Genomic DNA, 16,223 nt, shown 5'->3' with positions numbered 1-16,223 from the left:
GGCCTTTAGAAATGTGGAGTCTAATGTGGAGACCGACATAGACGGGTGGCTGCAGACGAGCAAACCCCTAAAATAAGAATGTGTACAAAGTAATAAGGGAGGAAATTAGGGAGAAATCTAGTCAGAGTGTAAGGATAGGAGAGGCTCTCAGAGGAGGTGGGTGACTCAGTTTGTATTTTGAAATATGAGCGGGACATAGAAAAATAGATAGTGGGAACAGGGGTGCTGGATGAGGATAGAGAGGAATTCTAAGTGGAGAGGAAGAGCAGGAGAGAACACGGACGCATGATGTAAACATTATGTGTTTAGGAAACTGTAAGTAGTTTCATATTAGTTAAGTGAAGAGCGTCAAGAGGCAATAACACAAGAGGAATATGATCATAAAAGACCATATTAATTAAGCAAACATATGAAGGCTGATCTTTACATTATAACGCATGGACAGCTACTGAAGGCAGAGACTTCGGTGGTGAGATTTAGCAATGTGCGGAGGGTTAAGCCCTGACCATGAATGACTACTTTCACTGGGAAGAGAGTAGGAACGTGCAAAGAGGGTTGTACAAGCTGTTCTCAAACATCTGCTTTGAGCCAAACCCTGGCAAGACAGAAGGACAGAGAGACAGAGACAAAAACAGATTCTTTTACTTGATAAGCCTTGAAGACATTCTCCACATTTCACATTTATTGTTACAACGCATCCTTAACTCCTGCCACCCCAAAGCAAGTTTGGTATTTTCCACTTCACACACACTCAATCTGAAGTTAAGTGGTTTCACCAAAGTTGTTTAGCTAGTAATTATTAATTCTGGTGCTCAAAACTTATGTCTGAATGTGACATCAAAGTTTCTTGCCTCTGAAGGACACAGGCTCTTAAGATTTGGAGCTAATCATTGCGGGGAAATGGGAGCCAGTGAGTCTAGCTTGTTAGTGGCTCCTGGAGGTTGGAATGAAGAAGCAGATAAGGAAAATGCTATTCTAAAGTGATATATGCTGCCTCCAAATTAACAAACTTACCACATGATTGCTTAGGTGTAGTAGGAACTGTAATAGAAAAAAGAGAAAGCAAATTATTAAAATTTCATTTACAACATCTCTGCTATGGTCGTTTGGGGTGAGGAGGTTTACAATGTTTTCAACTTCATAAATTGGAAAGTCTGTGAGTTAGTTTTAACATACAACACAAGGTTTTGTACAATGTACAGCACAGTGCTTGGTATAATGCTTTAATCTCAAAACTTCAAATGTTATAAACTAATGAGCTAGTTCTGTAAGACATTTTCATGAGTTTAACCCAATAAACATGAAGATAATAATGATAATAATAATAATAATGTTGAGGTTTTTTCCAGCACACATTCGATTATGGCGTGGTGACTTGGCTAACCATTCATGTACCCAAAAACATGTAAAGGTCCTCTTCCCCTCGAAGACTCCCAAAATAGATTTATATCTGGGGCGCCTGGGTGGCTCAGTCGGTTAAGTGGCCGACTTCGGCTCAGGTCACGATCTCACGGTCCGTGGCTTCGAGCCCCACGTCGGGCTCTGTGCTGACAGCTCAGAGCCTGGAGCCTGTTTCAGATTCTGTGTCTCCCTCTCTCTCTGCCCCTCCCCTGTTCGTGCTCTGTCTCTCTCTGTCTCAAAAATAAATAAACGTTAAAAAAAATAAAAAAAAAATAGATTTATATCATTATAACCCCTAGAGAGTTCAGTTGACACTTTCGTTGAAAAAAAAATCAGAAAATAGGCAAAGGCGGCTTCACTCTCTAGTTTAACTTGTGTAAGTTCTTTGCACCTATAGTGGATCCAGGGTAGTGAATGGCTCTTTCAACAAATTGAAACATATCGTGGGGGAAGCATATTTGTATTTAACCGAAGAATGGGTGGAAATGTGCCAAGAGATCTTGCCCATCCGGTCTTTGAGTTGGAAGAATTTGGGAGAGGACCATGGGCTTGCCCGCTCTGCCATGGCCAGCCCACTGGCCGCCACCGCCAATTGCTGGGTCCGTTCAGATCTCTTGCCTTTGCTTGCATGGTCCATGCCACATGACTGGAGCTCTGCACTCAATCTTCTGCCATTCGCCACTTGGAACGGGGAGTCCCATGGATAGGCTTGTTCTTTTTCATGCTAATACCTAAGCCCACTCTTAGAGAAAGAAGTCATAGTATTTTTGATCGTTTTTCTATGCCTTTGCATAAAGCACACAACCCTTGGGGGATGTCATAATGATATGAAAAGATATCACAGTAACATTATGCCCTGATCTCACCAGCTATTGCACAGCTAAAATATGTGTTTTAAGACTAACTGCCATTCCGCAGCCCCCATCATTCGAATACTCAATTGAACTTCTCAAAAAAAACGCCCCCCGAGAGAGCAAATGGAAGACCCTTCTACGAGCACATCCCTGGTACATGGTAGTGGTATGACTGCATGGCTGAGGGTAAGATTGTCACCTGTTTCGGAAGCAGTCATAATGCTTGTTGCGGGTGACGTGGACGTAAGACTCTGATCTGCAAGGAAATGAACAGAGAATAAAAGTTAGTGAGTTTGTCATAATGAAGGGCAAGGGAAAAACTCTTCAGCAACGATACTTTCTTTCTCTCCTAACTGAATCACTGGAATTGACACTTGCTCCTTGTCAAAACAGGAAAGTGAGCCAAAGCCTTATCTACCTACCAATGGCCCTTTAAGATAACCAATAGTTCCAATAATTAGAGCTTGAGATTCAGTAAGTTGAGAGAAACTGTTCATTCGTTGGTGTAATTCTTACCTGATGTGCAATCTTCCTCAAACTACTTTCTCCTTCAATAGCTTCCTTATTTTAATTACTAATAAGGATCCCACTTATTCTTTTTAAATACTCACTGCCTCCCAGGCATTTTACATATTTGGTCCTCACATCCATCCCCTAAAATGAATATTACAATATCTATTTTTACAGAAGGGAAACCATCACACAAAAACTATTAGTAGCTTGTGCTAAAGTCAGCCAGAAAGTTAACCAGACTGGATTGGACCCCAGAGCTATATGACACTAAAGTCTATTTTCTTTCTTCCTTGCCCTGAACTTTCATAATATGAATAACAAAACGAAGCACGCCCAGAAACAAAGCTTACTGGCAAGTTTACTTTGGCTGATTTGATATCGGTATGTGAAACGTCGCTGCAAATAATATTTGGTATGAAATACGTAAAAGAACTGCATTCAGGTCTCAAATTTCCAGTTCATTACCCACAACTCAAAACCCCTAGAGCACCGCGGGCAAACCTGAGGAGTTATCTTTGGTGGTGATGCTGGAGATGAGTGAGGGTAGGGCAGCAGAGCTGCTGAGTGCGGGGCTGAGGGTCGCTACTGGTGTGAAAACTGTGTCTGCAGGGAAGGTGCTGGGTGGAATCGTCTCTCCTGGAAAACCTGCAATCAGAAAGGCCATCATCACGGTCATCCGTTTTCGCCACAGAAGGGCAACGGCCAGACATTCAGCGTAAACCGAGCATCGAGGCTTAGGCCAAGCAACGATTGAGCACATAGCTGTCTGTGTTCTGCAAAACTGAATGAAAACCAGCCAGGCCTGCAGAAGTTTCACATTGTGCAACTCAACGCCTAGGCAGCTTTGTAATCAGAGCACCACTTGTAAAATATTTGGCACCTGAGGAGACAGCTGGTTTGCACAAGCCAGGGAGGCCAAGCTTTCCAACCAAGGGATGCCTTAGGTGATGGCGAAAATGCACCCAAGCGACAGAGTGGGGTGCTGGCTTGCGGAGCTCTGGGTGGCAAAGGGTGTGTGAAGGTTGGAAGAAGAGGAAGCACAACGTGCCATGTGCTGGAAACCTTGCCTGGGGGGCACCTCCCTGGGGAGGCCTTTCTGGGTGCAGATGCCTAGCTCTAATTTTCTTACATGAGAGCTGAATGGGCTTCTGCTTTTGCAGCTGCTGAGCTCAGGGTGTTTTCCTTTCCAGGTGGAGGTTACAATTCTACTTTCACTATGTTGATTGCCCTCGCCAGGAAAAAATCAAATTGGTTTAGAACCAAAGAACTTCTGCATCATCCAGACACCATTTCCTTATTTTCCAAGCAAACCTAAGCAAATACGTATAGAATTAGGTGTCGTAGCTGAAGAAACTGCACAGCGTATTTGGTTAGGACTTGTCGTTGCCAAACTTCAAAGCACCCAAGGCATGCTACATCTTCCTGCAGACATCACACCCAGAATTCCGACACAAGCAATCAGTATGTATTCACTGGATGCCTACTAGAGGACTGGAACTCCGGTAGTTGTCGCGGCAAAAACAAAGGACATGCTAACTAGCCTTTATTTGACCTTGTTTGGTTATTTCCCTGTCATGGTCCCTGGGGTCATCAGTTCAATGATACAAGATTAGTCTTGCATTTGTAAGATTCTCAGGGTTTTGGAAGAATGAAACAGGCATGCACATTCTGGAAACGGTTTCAGGACAAGCATGCAGGCATCGTCCAATTATAAACCGAGCACAGTCCGTAACTTCACATCTACAGCCATTAGCAATGAAAAGGCATCTTCCAAAAATTTGAGTTTAGGTTCTCAACTCAGTCTTCAAAAGCCACTACCTCCCCTGCATGTAAGTAAACCATAGAGTAGAATGAATAACATAAATATCAGTTCTGCAGTTCTGGATCCCCAGAGAAGGTCTCCAACACAACACAGAGAAGGGTAGGAAGGTTTAATTTTTCTTCTAAAAAAAAATAGACTCAGAAATGACCCTCTGCTGAGCTTTAAAAATCAGTGGGTTTGGGGTGCCTGGGTGGCTCAGTTGGTTAATAGCCCAACTTCAGCTCAGGTTGTGCTCTTGGGGTTCCTGAGTTCAGCCCAATGTCAGGCTCTGTGCTGACAGCTCAGAGCCTGGAGCCTGGATTCTGGTCTCCCTCTCTGTCTCTGCTCCTCCCCCACCTCAAATAAAATTTAAAAACATTAAAATTTTTTTTTAAAAAATCAGCAGGTTTGTCTTTCTCCTTCTTCCACATTCTTTCCTTCTCTTTCACAGGCTTGTTCTCTTTGCCTCCCCTAAGAGTCCCTTGTCCTCATGCTGTTCTAAAGCCCCTGCTTTTTCAATTTTCATCAGGTTAATGAATCCTAATCAGTTTTTAATTAGTGGAATTAGCCACAGTGAGAGGAAGAATTTCTTCATGAGGACACGTAGAGTGGTTTTTGCAACAACCAGCCCCTACAGGCCAGTCCTCTTCAGTTATTTTACAGCTCCTTCTCATCTGTAACTTCTGAATCTGTGGCTTTGCTAAAAGTTCCAGATCGTCTTACTGTAGTTCTCGTGGTAGCTGGAGTGGGCAGAACAAGGCAGGGAAGGGAGGGCAACTCTTTCCCAGGTCACTTTAAGTTTGTGCATTGCCTGTAATGATTTTTGTGCCAACGGAAGACTTTTAATACCTCATAATTATTCTATTTGATATGTTGGACTTCCATATTTGATTCATGTTCCAAGAAAGGCCACTTTAGTGCCTGCTCCACAGGCTTTCCCATTTATATCTTTTTATTTTCAGGCATTGAAGCCATCACATTTTTATATATGTCTGTGTGGATTTTTGTCTTTCAGGATAAAAAAAAAAAAGTCAACATGAAGTGACTTAGACCCTGATTTGGAAAGATAAGGGAGGGAGTATTTTGCTTTGTTTTATATACATACAGAGATGCTAAGCTGAATCTTAATGTTTGGATGAGGAAAATGAAGCATCTATTTCCTTTTTCCCATTCTTTTAAAAAAAACAAACTGTGGTTACAACTTCTTAGTGGCTTTCACTGAAAATGGAAGTCATCTACTCTTCAGGATTTTGTTTATTGGTTGGAAGTCTATTGGTAACATTTCATACATACTGTTCTTTATTATTAGCAAAAGTTTTCACTGTGCCGTGGGTCTTGCCCCAATATGAAGAAACGTATAGAACACCCTGAGTAACCATTTATTCCGGAACAGGTTTTTCCTTTATTCTGCGAAGTCTCATTCTTTATTATTTCATCTGTACTGGAAGGACCTTAGGTGGGTGTCCTCATAAACTAAGGATAAACATGAAAGTATGAAATACCAAATTCACCAACTAGCGAGTGCTATACGTTTAACAAGTGGTTGGATTCCCTGACACCGCTCTTAACCACAGGCAGCTGTCAGGCTCTTTCCACAGTTGCACAAATCTAAAAGCCCGGCAAACCTGATGTGTCATTCTTCCCCGGAGCAGGGGTGAGTGCGAGAGGGATAGCAGTGCTGCTAGGTGTCTGCGTGTCAGATCCGGCAGAGGGCGCCTGCGAGTCTGCGTGCGTGGGGAAGGGAGGCGGCTGTGCAACTCCTAGGGTAAGAAAGTGAAATCGTTTCAGTATTTCCCTACTGCAGATGAAACATTTAAATACTAGGACATTATCAGCATCTTTGTTTACCAAACCGTGAAATGACCCAATCTATTAAAATGTGTGTCTGCCTCTATTTAAGTTCGCCTGGCAGGAAGGTGGCACCAGAGTTCTTCATTTACATATTCCCAGAGGCTTCCTGGGGTCCTGTTGAAGTCATAGATGACTCAGGTTTCCAGGTGGCTTTTTTTTTTTTTTTAACCTCCAAGTCTCTGTGAGCTTTTTGGATTCTCCTTCAACTTGACGAACTGAAAGTTGGGGTGTTTCTTCGTAGGCAGAATCAGTAAAGAATCCCTCAGTATACAATATGCAAATCGTAAAAAAAAGAAAAATAGAAAAATGGACAAGACATGTAACAGACATCTAATATACGCAATGGCTAAAGAGTGTATGCAAAAGTGCTCATCACTATGAAATTTTTTGATGTTAAAATAAAATATCTTAACTATCATACTGGCAGAGTTTTGAAAGATTAATAATATCTAGTATTGGAAAAGATGTGGGGAAACAGTTGCTCACACACCCACATTCTCTCAGAGAATCACATGTCTAGAGTCTGTAGGATATACCGCCATGGATAAAATGGTATGGTACCTTTAAGGATCAGGATTTGGGAAAATAGTATTTTCAATGTGTATGTGTGTAAATACTTTATATATATACATATATATATGTATATATATAAAGTACATACTTTATGCATATATATATGCATAAAGTATGTACTTTATATATATACTTCTATATTGATATTTTGCAACTGCATTAAATATTTTTGTAAAAATAATATCACATAATTAAGTTTAATGTTATGCAAACAGATGCTTATTGTAATGATTTTTGAACAATTTTGAAAACGCTTGAAAATATTATACTGTTAGAAGCATGGATTAAGGGATTTTTTTTTACCTATGTATATCGGTAAGCAGGAAAATTGGATTGTATTCCACAATACGAATCAATTGCGAACATAAATTAAATAACACATACGATTCTATCCCAGTAGAGAATTGAAATATCACCGGAGAGCAAAGTTATTTTGTAGGGAGATCAAATGTCTTATTTTATTTGAAAGTGTAAGAAACCTTCCAAGCTAATTTCACCATCAAGTTAGTATTTTACTATTATTCATCCTTATTTCCAATCTTTTCCATTTTAAACATTTTCTCTTCACATTTTGCTTCATAGGGAATATTATATGTGTGTGTGTTTGTGTACGTGAAGCTAAATGTGAAAACTTTAAAATAGAAAACTGTGTGACATCACCCCGTCAGTAAAAAAGTTTACCCTGGAATGTTCTACCTAACCATTAACACCCTCATCCTCACATTCTTTTTGTTAAAATTTTGGGCAATGAATTCAAATGCCTGCAATGTTTAGATAGATCCTAGCCATTACTCTGCTAAGGTGGAAGGAGAAAATGGAGGAAAGATTGAATTTACAGTTCTGTAATCAACATAAGGAGGCATTTATCATTTAATTAACTGCTTATTATGGCCAATAAACTTCATCAATATGGTATTCAAAACACGACAATGTACCCCTCCACCAAATTTCTGAGACAGTGTTGAACATACTTGTTTTTCAAACTAAGATTAATGGCACTGTTAAGCAAATAGCTTAGTCTCTAATGTCTATAAACCTGTTTGCCTCAGAAAATGACGACATAGCACGTTATTTCAGAAAAGGCATGAACAACCCTCATGATGGTGGATTTATGTGCCAAATACACTGGCAGACCTAGCATCAAATATAGAATGAGCAAACCACAGATTTATTGGGATTCTGAAAAGCATCAGTGGTCTTCACTGGTAAAAAATACCTCCCACATCACTGTTATGAATGTGGTCACATTCCCTTCAATTCCGCCCTAAGGCCCACAACCCTGATTAATTTTTTTAATGCCAATATCCCTGGAGGAAATTCAAACAGCAAAGCTGGATTATTGATCCTCGGTGTGGTTTTTCAAAAATAAATTGTTTATCTCCAGTAATTTCTGGTATTGAGATTGTGGAGTTCAACAAAGAAAAATTCTACTTTGGAATTACAGCCAGGGAGGGCAGGACTGACAAAGTGCTGAAATACTGAGTTCTGACCCGGCTGGCGCTGCAGAAAACCCAAGTGAGCAGAACAGTGGCGATGACCCAGCACATGCAGTTCACTGGCTACTGGAGAAACTCCCCTCCCCCTCCCCACCCGCCTTACTTGCTGGGGCTTCCCTCCCTCCGTGTCCACCGGCTCCTCAACAACTTGCCTTCACTACTTTGGTCAGTCAAAATTGCATGAACGCCTGGATGTTCTACACTTTACATGCTTGAATAAAACCACATTTGTAGAAACTGCACACGTATTTTAAAGGAAAACAGTTCTGATAACTTTCAGATTCAAAAAGGAAGACAAGTTCTCCTAAACTCATTTCAGTTAATTAACACCTCTGTGCCGACCTGTCACATTAAGGGTATTAGCATTATCCAAAGAGTTCAGGAAGTCTTCGGTTGAAGGACTGTCTGGACTAAGAGTAGGCGTGGTCTCTGAGGAGTTATATTCTCTTTCAGAGATGCTTGTAAGTGAGAATGCAGTGGTGCGGGCAGGTAAGGGGTCGCTTGGAGCCAGAACACTGGGCTTTTCTGTTGAGTTCCGTCCTATTGTATTCATGGGAGATGGAAAAAGGAAAACAAAATAAATACATGAATCATATCCTGCAACATATACTCATCTGAGTTAACTAACTCCCCAGTCCATTACAGTGTGTATATAAATATATATACATATATGTGTGTAAATGCACACACAACATACAGAGATGATATACGGCGTGTGGTAGTATGTATATTTTACCAAATACATAGATAGATAGATAGATAGATAGATAGATAGATGCATACAGAGGTATATAGACTTAGATATAGTGGCTAAAGATAGAAATGGGGAAATAAAGTTGAAAGCAGCTATTCCCTGCCTACTTCCCTTTGGATTGCTGGTTTCTTAACTGTCCAAAGCAGTTGGGTTCAGAAGGACGGAGCACACACATAAAGAAAATCAATTAACAGAAATTGTAAAAAAAAAAAAAAGAAAAAAAAAAAAAAGAAAAAGACTTATCAATGAGCACTAGAGAAAGATAAAGTTTAAAGGGGATTATTAAGAGGACTAGTGTTTCTAGGAAAACAAAAAATGAAAAATAAAAGTTCTAGGTACACACTGATTTTTTTTTTTACAATTTTATTTTTACGTGATCTCTGTACCCAACGTGAGTGAGGCTTGAACTTACAACCCCGAGATCAAGAGTTGCAGGCTTTACTGACTGAGCCAACCAGGCACCCCTGCACTGATTACTTTTTAGCAAATCAGAAACAAAGCAAAGATTGGACAAAAGACAGGGAAACAAAATTCTCAAACAGATACACAATGCCAAGTCTACAAAATGGTTTCAACTTTGTGATAATATAAGAAACACAATTTGAGATATTGCAACAACATTTTCCATGGTTTCAATTCACTTCAGAAGAAAAAATAACAGTGTGACAAGTAGTGCTGAATTAGGGAACCCGTAGTTGATAGAGGCGTACAACGGATAAAAGCTTCTGCAGGGCACATTAGCACTGTGTATTAAAGGCCTTTAAATTTTTTGTGTTCTCTTACTCAGAAGGTGTATTTCTTTATAGAAGAATGGGGAGAAATACACCAAAATTGTTAAAAAAATAATAAACCAACACATTGTGATCTCTGGATATTGAGGTTATAAAGATGTGGGGTTTTTTTTTTTCTGGATTTTCTATGTTTAACATATATTCATTTCTACGAATAGTCAAATGTTATGTTTTTCAGTGTTTAATTAACAACAACAACAACAACAAATGATAGCACACAAGTACTTTAACAATTCAGTTCAACAAAAGTGAGTAAGAGAAAATGGCCCAAGAGTAAGAGAAAATGGGAGGTGAACGAGAATGGGAGAAACTGGAAAAGATTAGAAGTGATAAGATTTAAGAACTGAAATTGAAAGATTACTGAATGGGGAATTAAGAAAATGGAAGTAGAAAGGGCACAGAGAAGTCCTAGCTTCATTCATTATTGTTGAAGGTAAAATGAAATCAGTGTTTACTAAATACAAATAAAATACATCCAAGCCTTATTGAACTGCCCCAATGACAAGCACATAAAATAATGTAGAACTCTTCTGTGGTTACTGAAATCCAAAGTAATTTCAGTACATTTGTTACAGTTGTTGTTTTCCAACGAAAATTTTCAATCTCTAGAATTTCATAACCTAATAACACACAAAGCAACGTATTTACTAACAAACCTCTACCCGAGATACACGTCAACATATCTAGCAAAGTGATAGGCAAGTCACCCCTTCCTGTCTTCAGTGTAAAATCCTAAATCCTACTTGACTTATTCTCTCACCTGCTCTTTGTTGAATAAAAGAAGGGACAAGGGTGGAGGCAAAGACAGGAAGAAGACAGATAGGGACAGAGATTGAGAAGATGAAAGGGAGAGGGAGAGGGAGCTTAAAATTATGTGCAATAACATTAATATACTTCCATCATTATAGACGTGAACAATTATTAGTTTGTTGCTTTTAGGTTAACCTATCTTTGGTTTTGGCAGGATTTCAATGATCCCCTGTGCTCTGAGAGAAATGTGATGTTTTCCCTTTATCACCCACTCCCACTTATCTTTTAGATTTAAATTACAAAAAGACTAGAAGGAAAACCACTCCAAATACCTCGCATAATAGTGTTATGCTTTGTTGAAGAGTAGCATTCCTAAAGATTATATATCATCAAGTAAATTCAGTCCAAGGTCTATGAAAAAACGGTATTCAGAAAACTACCCTCCTACCTAGAAGCCTTAATGTTCTTGCACACATCTTAAGCTCACTGCACATCCCCTGGTTCAATAATAAGACTTTAATTCAGGATGAGAAAAAATGCTCCAATTGCCAATTCTACATTGGCCTTCATCTTCACTTTGGAGATACTACTGGTTTCCACTGATCACATTCTTGTTGATATTTGCAGGAAGCCATTCTCATTGGCATTTGGGGTCACTATTTTGACTTACCTGAGGTCATCATTTGGATGTGTCATCCATCATTTTATAACAGTGCAAGGATAATGGAAACTCTCTCAATAAGGTGGTAAGTCGTCTGCATTTTAAACATTCACCCCCTATTCTACCCCATTCCCAATCCCCTCCTGCAACAATAACCAGTTTATATGGTTGGAATGAACTTAATCATTTGTAAAAGGTGGAAATGCTAAAATGGATGAGAGTAGCTGGCATAAACCAATCACAGTTGCTATACCTTAATGACTTTCATGTATTTATAAAGCTTCTCTACCATACTATCCAACCGTAAAATTCCAATATTACATGTTTTAAAAAATAAGAGAATGTGCTTCTTATGCAGATTCAAAAGCATTTTGTTAGTATTCACATGCTTCCTTGTTTCCATAGTTTGGAATGAATTTTCATTTATTTACAAAAATAATTCCTTTAATAACTCAATTTGCAGAACATTTTGAATGTACCTAACTAGAACTGCATTAAAATGATTAAGTCAGAATTGTCTTAGTGGCTTTACTTACCTTCTCAATGCATACTTCAACTGTATGATGAATCAGGAAATCAGTAATACATTTTACATAACACTAACATTTAAGTGATATAACTTATTTTTAACCACATGAAATGTACGTTTATCTCTTATTTTTGCATATAATATGTATGAATTTATTTTTAACATCTTCATTGTTTAAATTTAATTGGTCTCAGGATTAGAATACTCATTAAGACTATTAATTCCATTGTGACAATAGAATTTGAACATGATTATTACAAAATATCTTACTACTCTCAAAGCTTTTCTTTTATATATATGTATATACATATATGTATTTGTATATATACATATATAATATGTTTAGAATTCTAATTTCTCAGATAATTCTTTAACCAATTTTTGACTATAAAGTTTTGCGACCTAACTTGAATTATTTGCAATGTTAAAATTTAAAAAGAGATTGGAATCCTGCTATGCAATTTATTGTCAAGTTTAAGAAAAGCTATAACTTATACACAATAATATATTCAAGTAGTTAACAAAATTTATATGTTATAAGCAGGAATATTAAGAACAAGAAAGTGTCAAAAACATTTTCATAATTCAAGAAATAATTCATAATGATAACATTTGTCCTTGTAAAATGATTTTACTAGACAATAATAGAAAACTCTATCAACATTAAATATATAAACTTTGCAACAAAATAATAAAATAAGTAAAATGAAAATATTAATTCTTACCAGGACTTTCTTCTCCTGAAAAAAGGAAAACAAACATCTATTAGAAAACTTCAAATTTCATAATACATATGTAAATATAAGTTAAATTTCATAATACATATGTAAATATAAGTTAAATTTCCATATATACATCATCTCTGTGTTAGTTAACATTCACAGAGGGGCAATTTTCAGTACCTTTTACCACTGAAACTACATTCCTTCTCTTAAGGTCATGTTTACAATGTCCAAGTGTGTTAAAACTATGGTATTAGTTTTTGACTTCTCAGGTAAAATAAAAAAGTAATAGAATAAAGGAGAGCTATTAGAATTAATCTCAAGCCTATAAAAGACTTTGGACTTTTTCCCCATATGCATTCATTTATTTAGATAATGATTATTTATTGAGTGCCTACTGTGTGCTATATGCCACATACTAGCGATACAATATGACCAAGGTAGAGACATTTCCTGCCCCCAAGGAAGTGAAAGAAGAAATAACTGTCATGATAATTGTAAAGAATTTAGCATATTGCCACATTCAAAATATTCGAGTTAGTTCGAGTGTATAAACACATTTCATATAATACACCTCTTTTCTTTATCTAAGAAGTGTCTAAGTTTTTAAATATCTAAAACCATTTTGGGGGCGCCTGGGTGGCTCAGTCGGTTGCGCGCCTGACTTCGGCTCACGTCATGATCTCGCAGTTTGTGAGGTCGAGCCCTGCGTGGGGCTCTGTGCTGACAGGTCAGAGCCTGGAGCCTGCTTTGGAGTCTGTGTCTCCTTCTCTCTCTCTCTCTGTCTGCCCCTCCCCCACTCACAGTCTGTCTCTCTCTGTCTCTCAAAAATAAATACACGTTAAAAAAAATGTAAAACTATTTTGATATGTCCCTTCTCAATATAAACACCTAATTCCTTGGAACTTCAAACAAGTTAACTTGATTTAGTTAAGTTTAAACCTATTTATTGTTTTGCTAACTTGATATTAGGTGCTGGGTTTGAACATGTAACAGGTATGGTCCTTTGCCCTAGGAAAAATTACAAACTGTAAGATGTATACAGATAGATATCTACATATATATATAGCTCCAATGGTTTGCAAGATAAAGAGAGAGAGAGAAAGAGAGAGAGAGAGATCCAGTAGTCTGCAAAGACATTTAAGTCATAGGTGAACCTGATTATGACTAATAATTAAAATTCCTTCCATTGGCGATCAGCAAGAATTACACAATATGAGGAGGAAGCGAAGCAGCTGAAGCTATGTAGCTAAGAGCCTTGCATATAGTAAGTGGTAGATAAGTAATTGTTGAATGGTTTTAAGCATGTGTAAATGCAAGGGAGAAATCAAACAGATCTGATGAAAACACCTTTGGGAGAAGAGCCAAGAGCAAGCCTTATAGGCCACGAAAAGAGATTGAATTTTTTCCTGAGAGTGATGGAAGTCATCAGATCAATAAATATAGTATAGAAATCAAATAGATTTGATGACAGAAAAAAGAGGAATCTTAATGTTGCCTTTACTAGACCCATCACTAACTCCACAGACCATTATACTCTGTTCTCATTTATTAGTTTGTTACCGCCAAAACATGTAGCATAAATGGTATAGAATATGTTATAAAAAGGAATTGCGATTTGTCACATATTCATTATGGAAATGGAAAAGGAATATTGGGATAATAAGGAACTTTCTTTTTTTAACACAAGAACCATGAATACTAGAGTAAATATGCTAGAAATGTTCCAAACAGTAGACTCTTCATCAGGCCACATGCATGTTAAATGCCCCAGAGATATTAATTTAATTCTAACTGGTTCAAAAGCAATGAATGTTTTGAAGACAATATGTGGTGTATAGTATTTTAATTCAAGTTTAGAAAATGGTAAATTACCAAAATGGAGAAGACAATTTCTACAGATGTGTCTTTTTAAGAGAATAATTCAGAAATGATACTTTATTGTTATTAATTGCTAATATGTATTGAGTGTTCATGGTGTATGAGGCACTATAGGAAGCCTGTTGCTTGTATTTTCTCTCTTAAGGATCACAACACCCTAAGAAATTAGAAAAGTCAAGTGTCTTGGCTAAGTTCGCAAGGCTGGTATATGCTAGCCCAGACTTGAACCTGAGCCTGTCTGACTCTGCAGACATTGCTGTCAATCCTCAGGCTTCCAGCTTCCCTCATTAATTTATCCTTATAGCTTTTCCTCTACACCTGACCTTTCAACATGAAAATTCTTTTAGCCAATGCTTTAGGCTACACAGAGATTGATACTTATTAAAAGCCCATAGGCTAAATAAAAAAACCTCTTAATCAGTATCGGACTACAGAATACATGACTAATAATGTTACGAATGCTAAAATAAACTTGACCCTAAATATAGACATTTGCAGTAAATTATAGTTTTCTGGATAAATGCTCTGTGTATGGTATAGACAAATATTGGAGAAAAATCAGAAGTGTGCCGGTTTAATTTACTGAAGAATATTATTTTGACAGGGAAGTCAACCAAACTACAGTAACAGCAAACAAAAGTACTATAACGCACAGACCCCGTGTTTATCTGTGAAGAGACTTCCATAGCTTGGAAACAGAAAAACAACTTATTTCTATATGTGTATCTCCATCTATGTATTTCTGTTCTAATCACGGCCCCATTCAACATTTCCCCAAATCCTTTAATCTTCAATGCAACAAAATTTAACATCCATGGCAAATAACATATATCTAAAAATGGATCACATTTTCCTTTCATGCTTACTTCCCATAAAGGCTTCTTAGATTGAACGTACGTTTTCCATTATACCCCTTTAGCTCAGAATCTGATTCTAAAGTCCTCCACTGAGTGATTTTCAGGCTATTTTGAAATCTTGTAGCTTATTTTAAGGTTTATTTCATTTTCTTTATAGAGTATCACACACACATACACAGTCTTTTATCTCTTTGAAAGAAAATTCCAAGTCCAGCATCACAGTTTAGACTCAATAGAAGACTAAATTTATTCTCATAGTCACAAAATCCCTATAAACAGATTTTCAATCTCTGTAACACTTTCAGTCAACATGATAAATCACATGAAAATTACTTAGGCACTCAATAAATCTTACAGAAGCTCACTAAAATAAAATTTCAAAGATGAAAACCACTTCCAAATTTGAGCTAATGTCCTGAAGAAAATATTCAGGAACTACAGCAGTGCGATTGACATTAATTTCAACAAGCCATATCTACTAGATTACATAAAATAAAAAATGTTCAATTATTTTTATTTATTTATTAATTTTTTAATGTTTATTTATTTCTGTGTGTGTGAGAGCGAGAGACGTAGAGAAAGAGAGGGCACAGGTGGACGTGCGCTGAGGGAGGGACAGAGAGGGGGACAGAAGATCTGAAGCAGGCACCACGCTGACAGCAGAGATCCTGATGTGGGGCTCAAACCCACGAACAGTGAGATTATTACCTGAGCTGAAGTCGGACACAACTGACTGAACCACCTAGGGGCCCCAATTTTTAAATTTTTAAAAAATTTTTATTTATTTTT

The 16,223-nt window shown here is 37.6% G+C and overlaps 1 protein-coding gene across 5 annotated transcripts in view; it reads right to left on the bottom strand.

Moving 5' to 3' along the window:
* Positions 1–16,223, bottom strand: part of PTPRC (protein tyrosine phosphatase receptor type C) — a 120,503-nt gene that overhangs the window by 53,605 nt on the left and 50,675 nt on the right. For 2 of the 5 annotated variants that reach the window (XM_015543850.2, XM_015543851.2), the window contains exons 3-8: positions 12,700–12,714; positions 8,832–9,029; positions 6,195–6,329; positions 3,270–3,413; positions 2,455–2,511; positions 1,015–1,041 (exon numbers count right to left, since the gene is read on the bottom strand). In XM_015543850.2, coding sequence (XP_015399336.2) covers positions 1,015–1,041; positions 2,455–2,511; positions 3,270–3,413; positions 6,195–6,329; positions 8,832–9,029; positions 12,700–12,714 — 576 coding nt within the window. The remainder of the gene's footprint in view (positions 1–1,014; positions 1,042–2,454; positions 2,512–3,269; positions 3,414–6,194; positions 6,330–8,831; positions 9,030–12,699; positions 12,715–16,223) is intronic. The other 3 variants (XM_015543852.2, XM_015543853.2, XM_015543854.2) reach the window with 3 other exon arrangements.

Source organism: Panthera tigris, chromosome F3 (assembly GCF_018350195.1).
Source record: "Panthera tigris isolate Pti1 chromosome F3, P.tigris_Pti1_mat1.1, whole genome shotgun sequence".
In the NCBI taxonomy this organism is placed as follows: domain Eukaryota; kingdom Metazoa; phylum Chordata; class Mammalia; order Carnivora; family Felidae; genus Panthera; species Panthera tigris.
The sequence above is the reverse complement of the archived record's forward strand: the minus strand, read 5'-3'. Positions and strand labels throughout refer to the sequence as shown.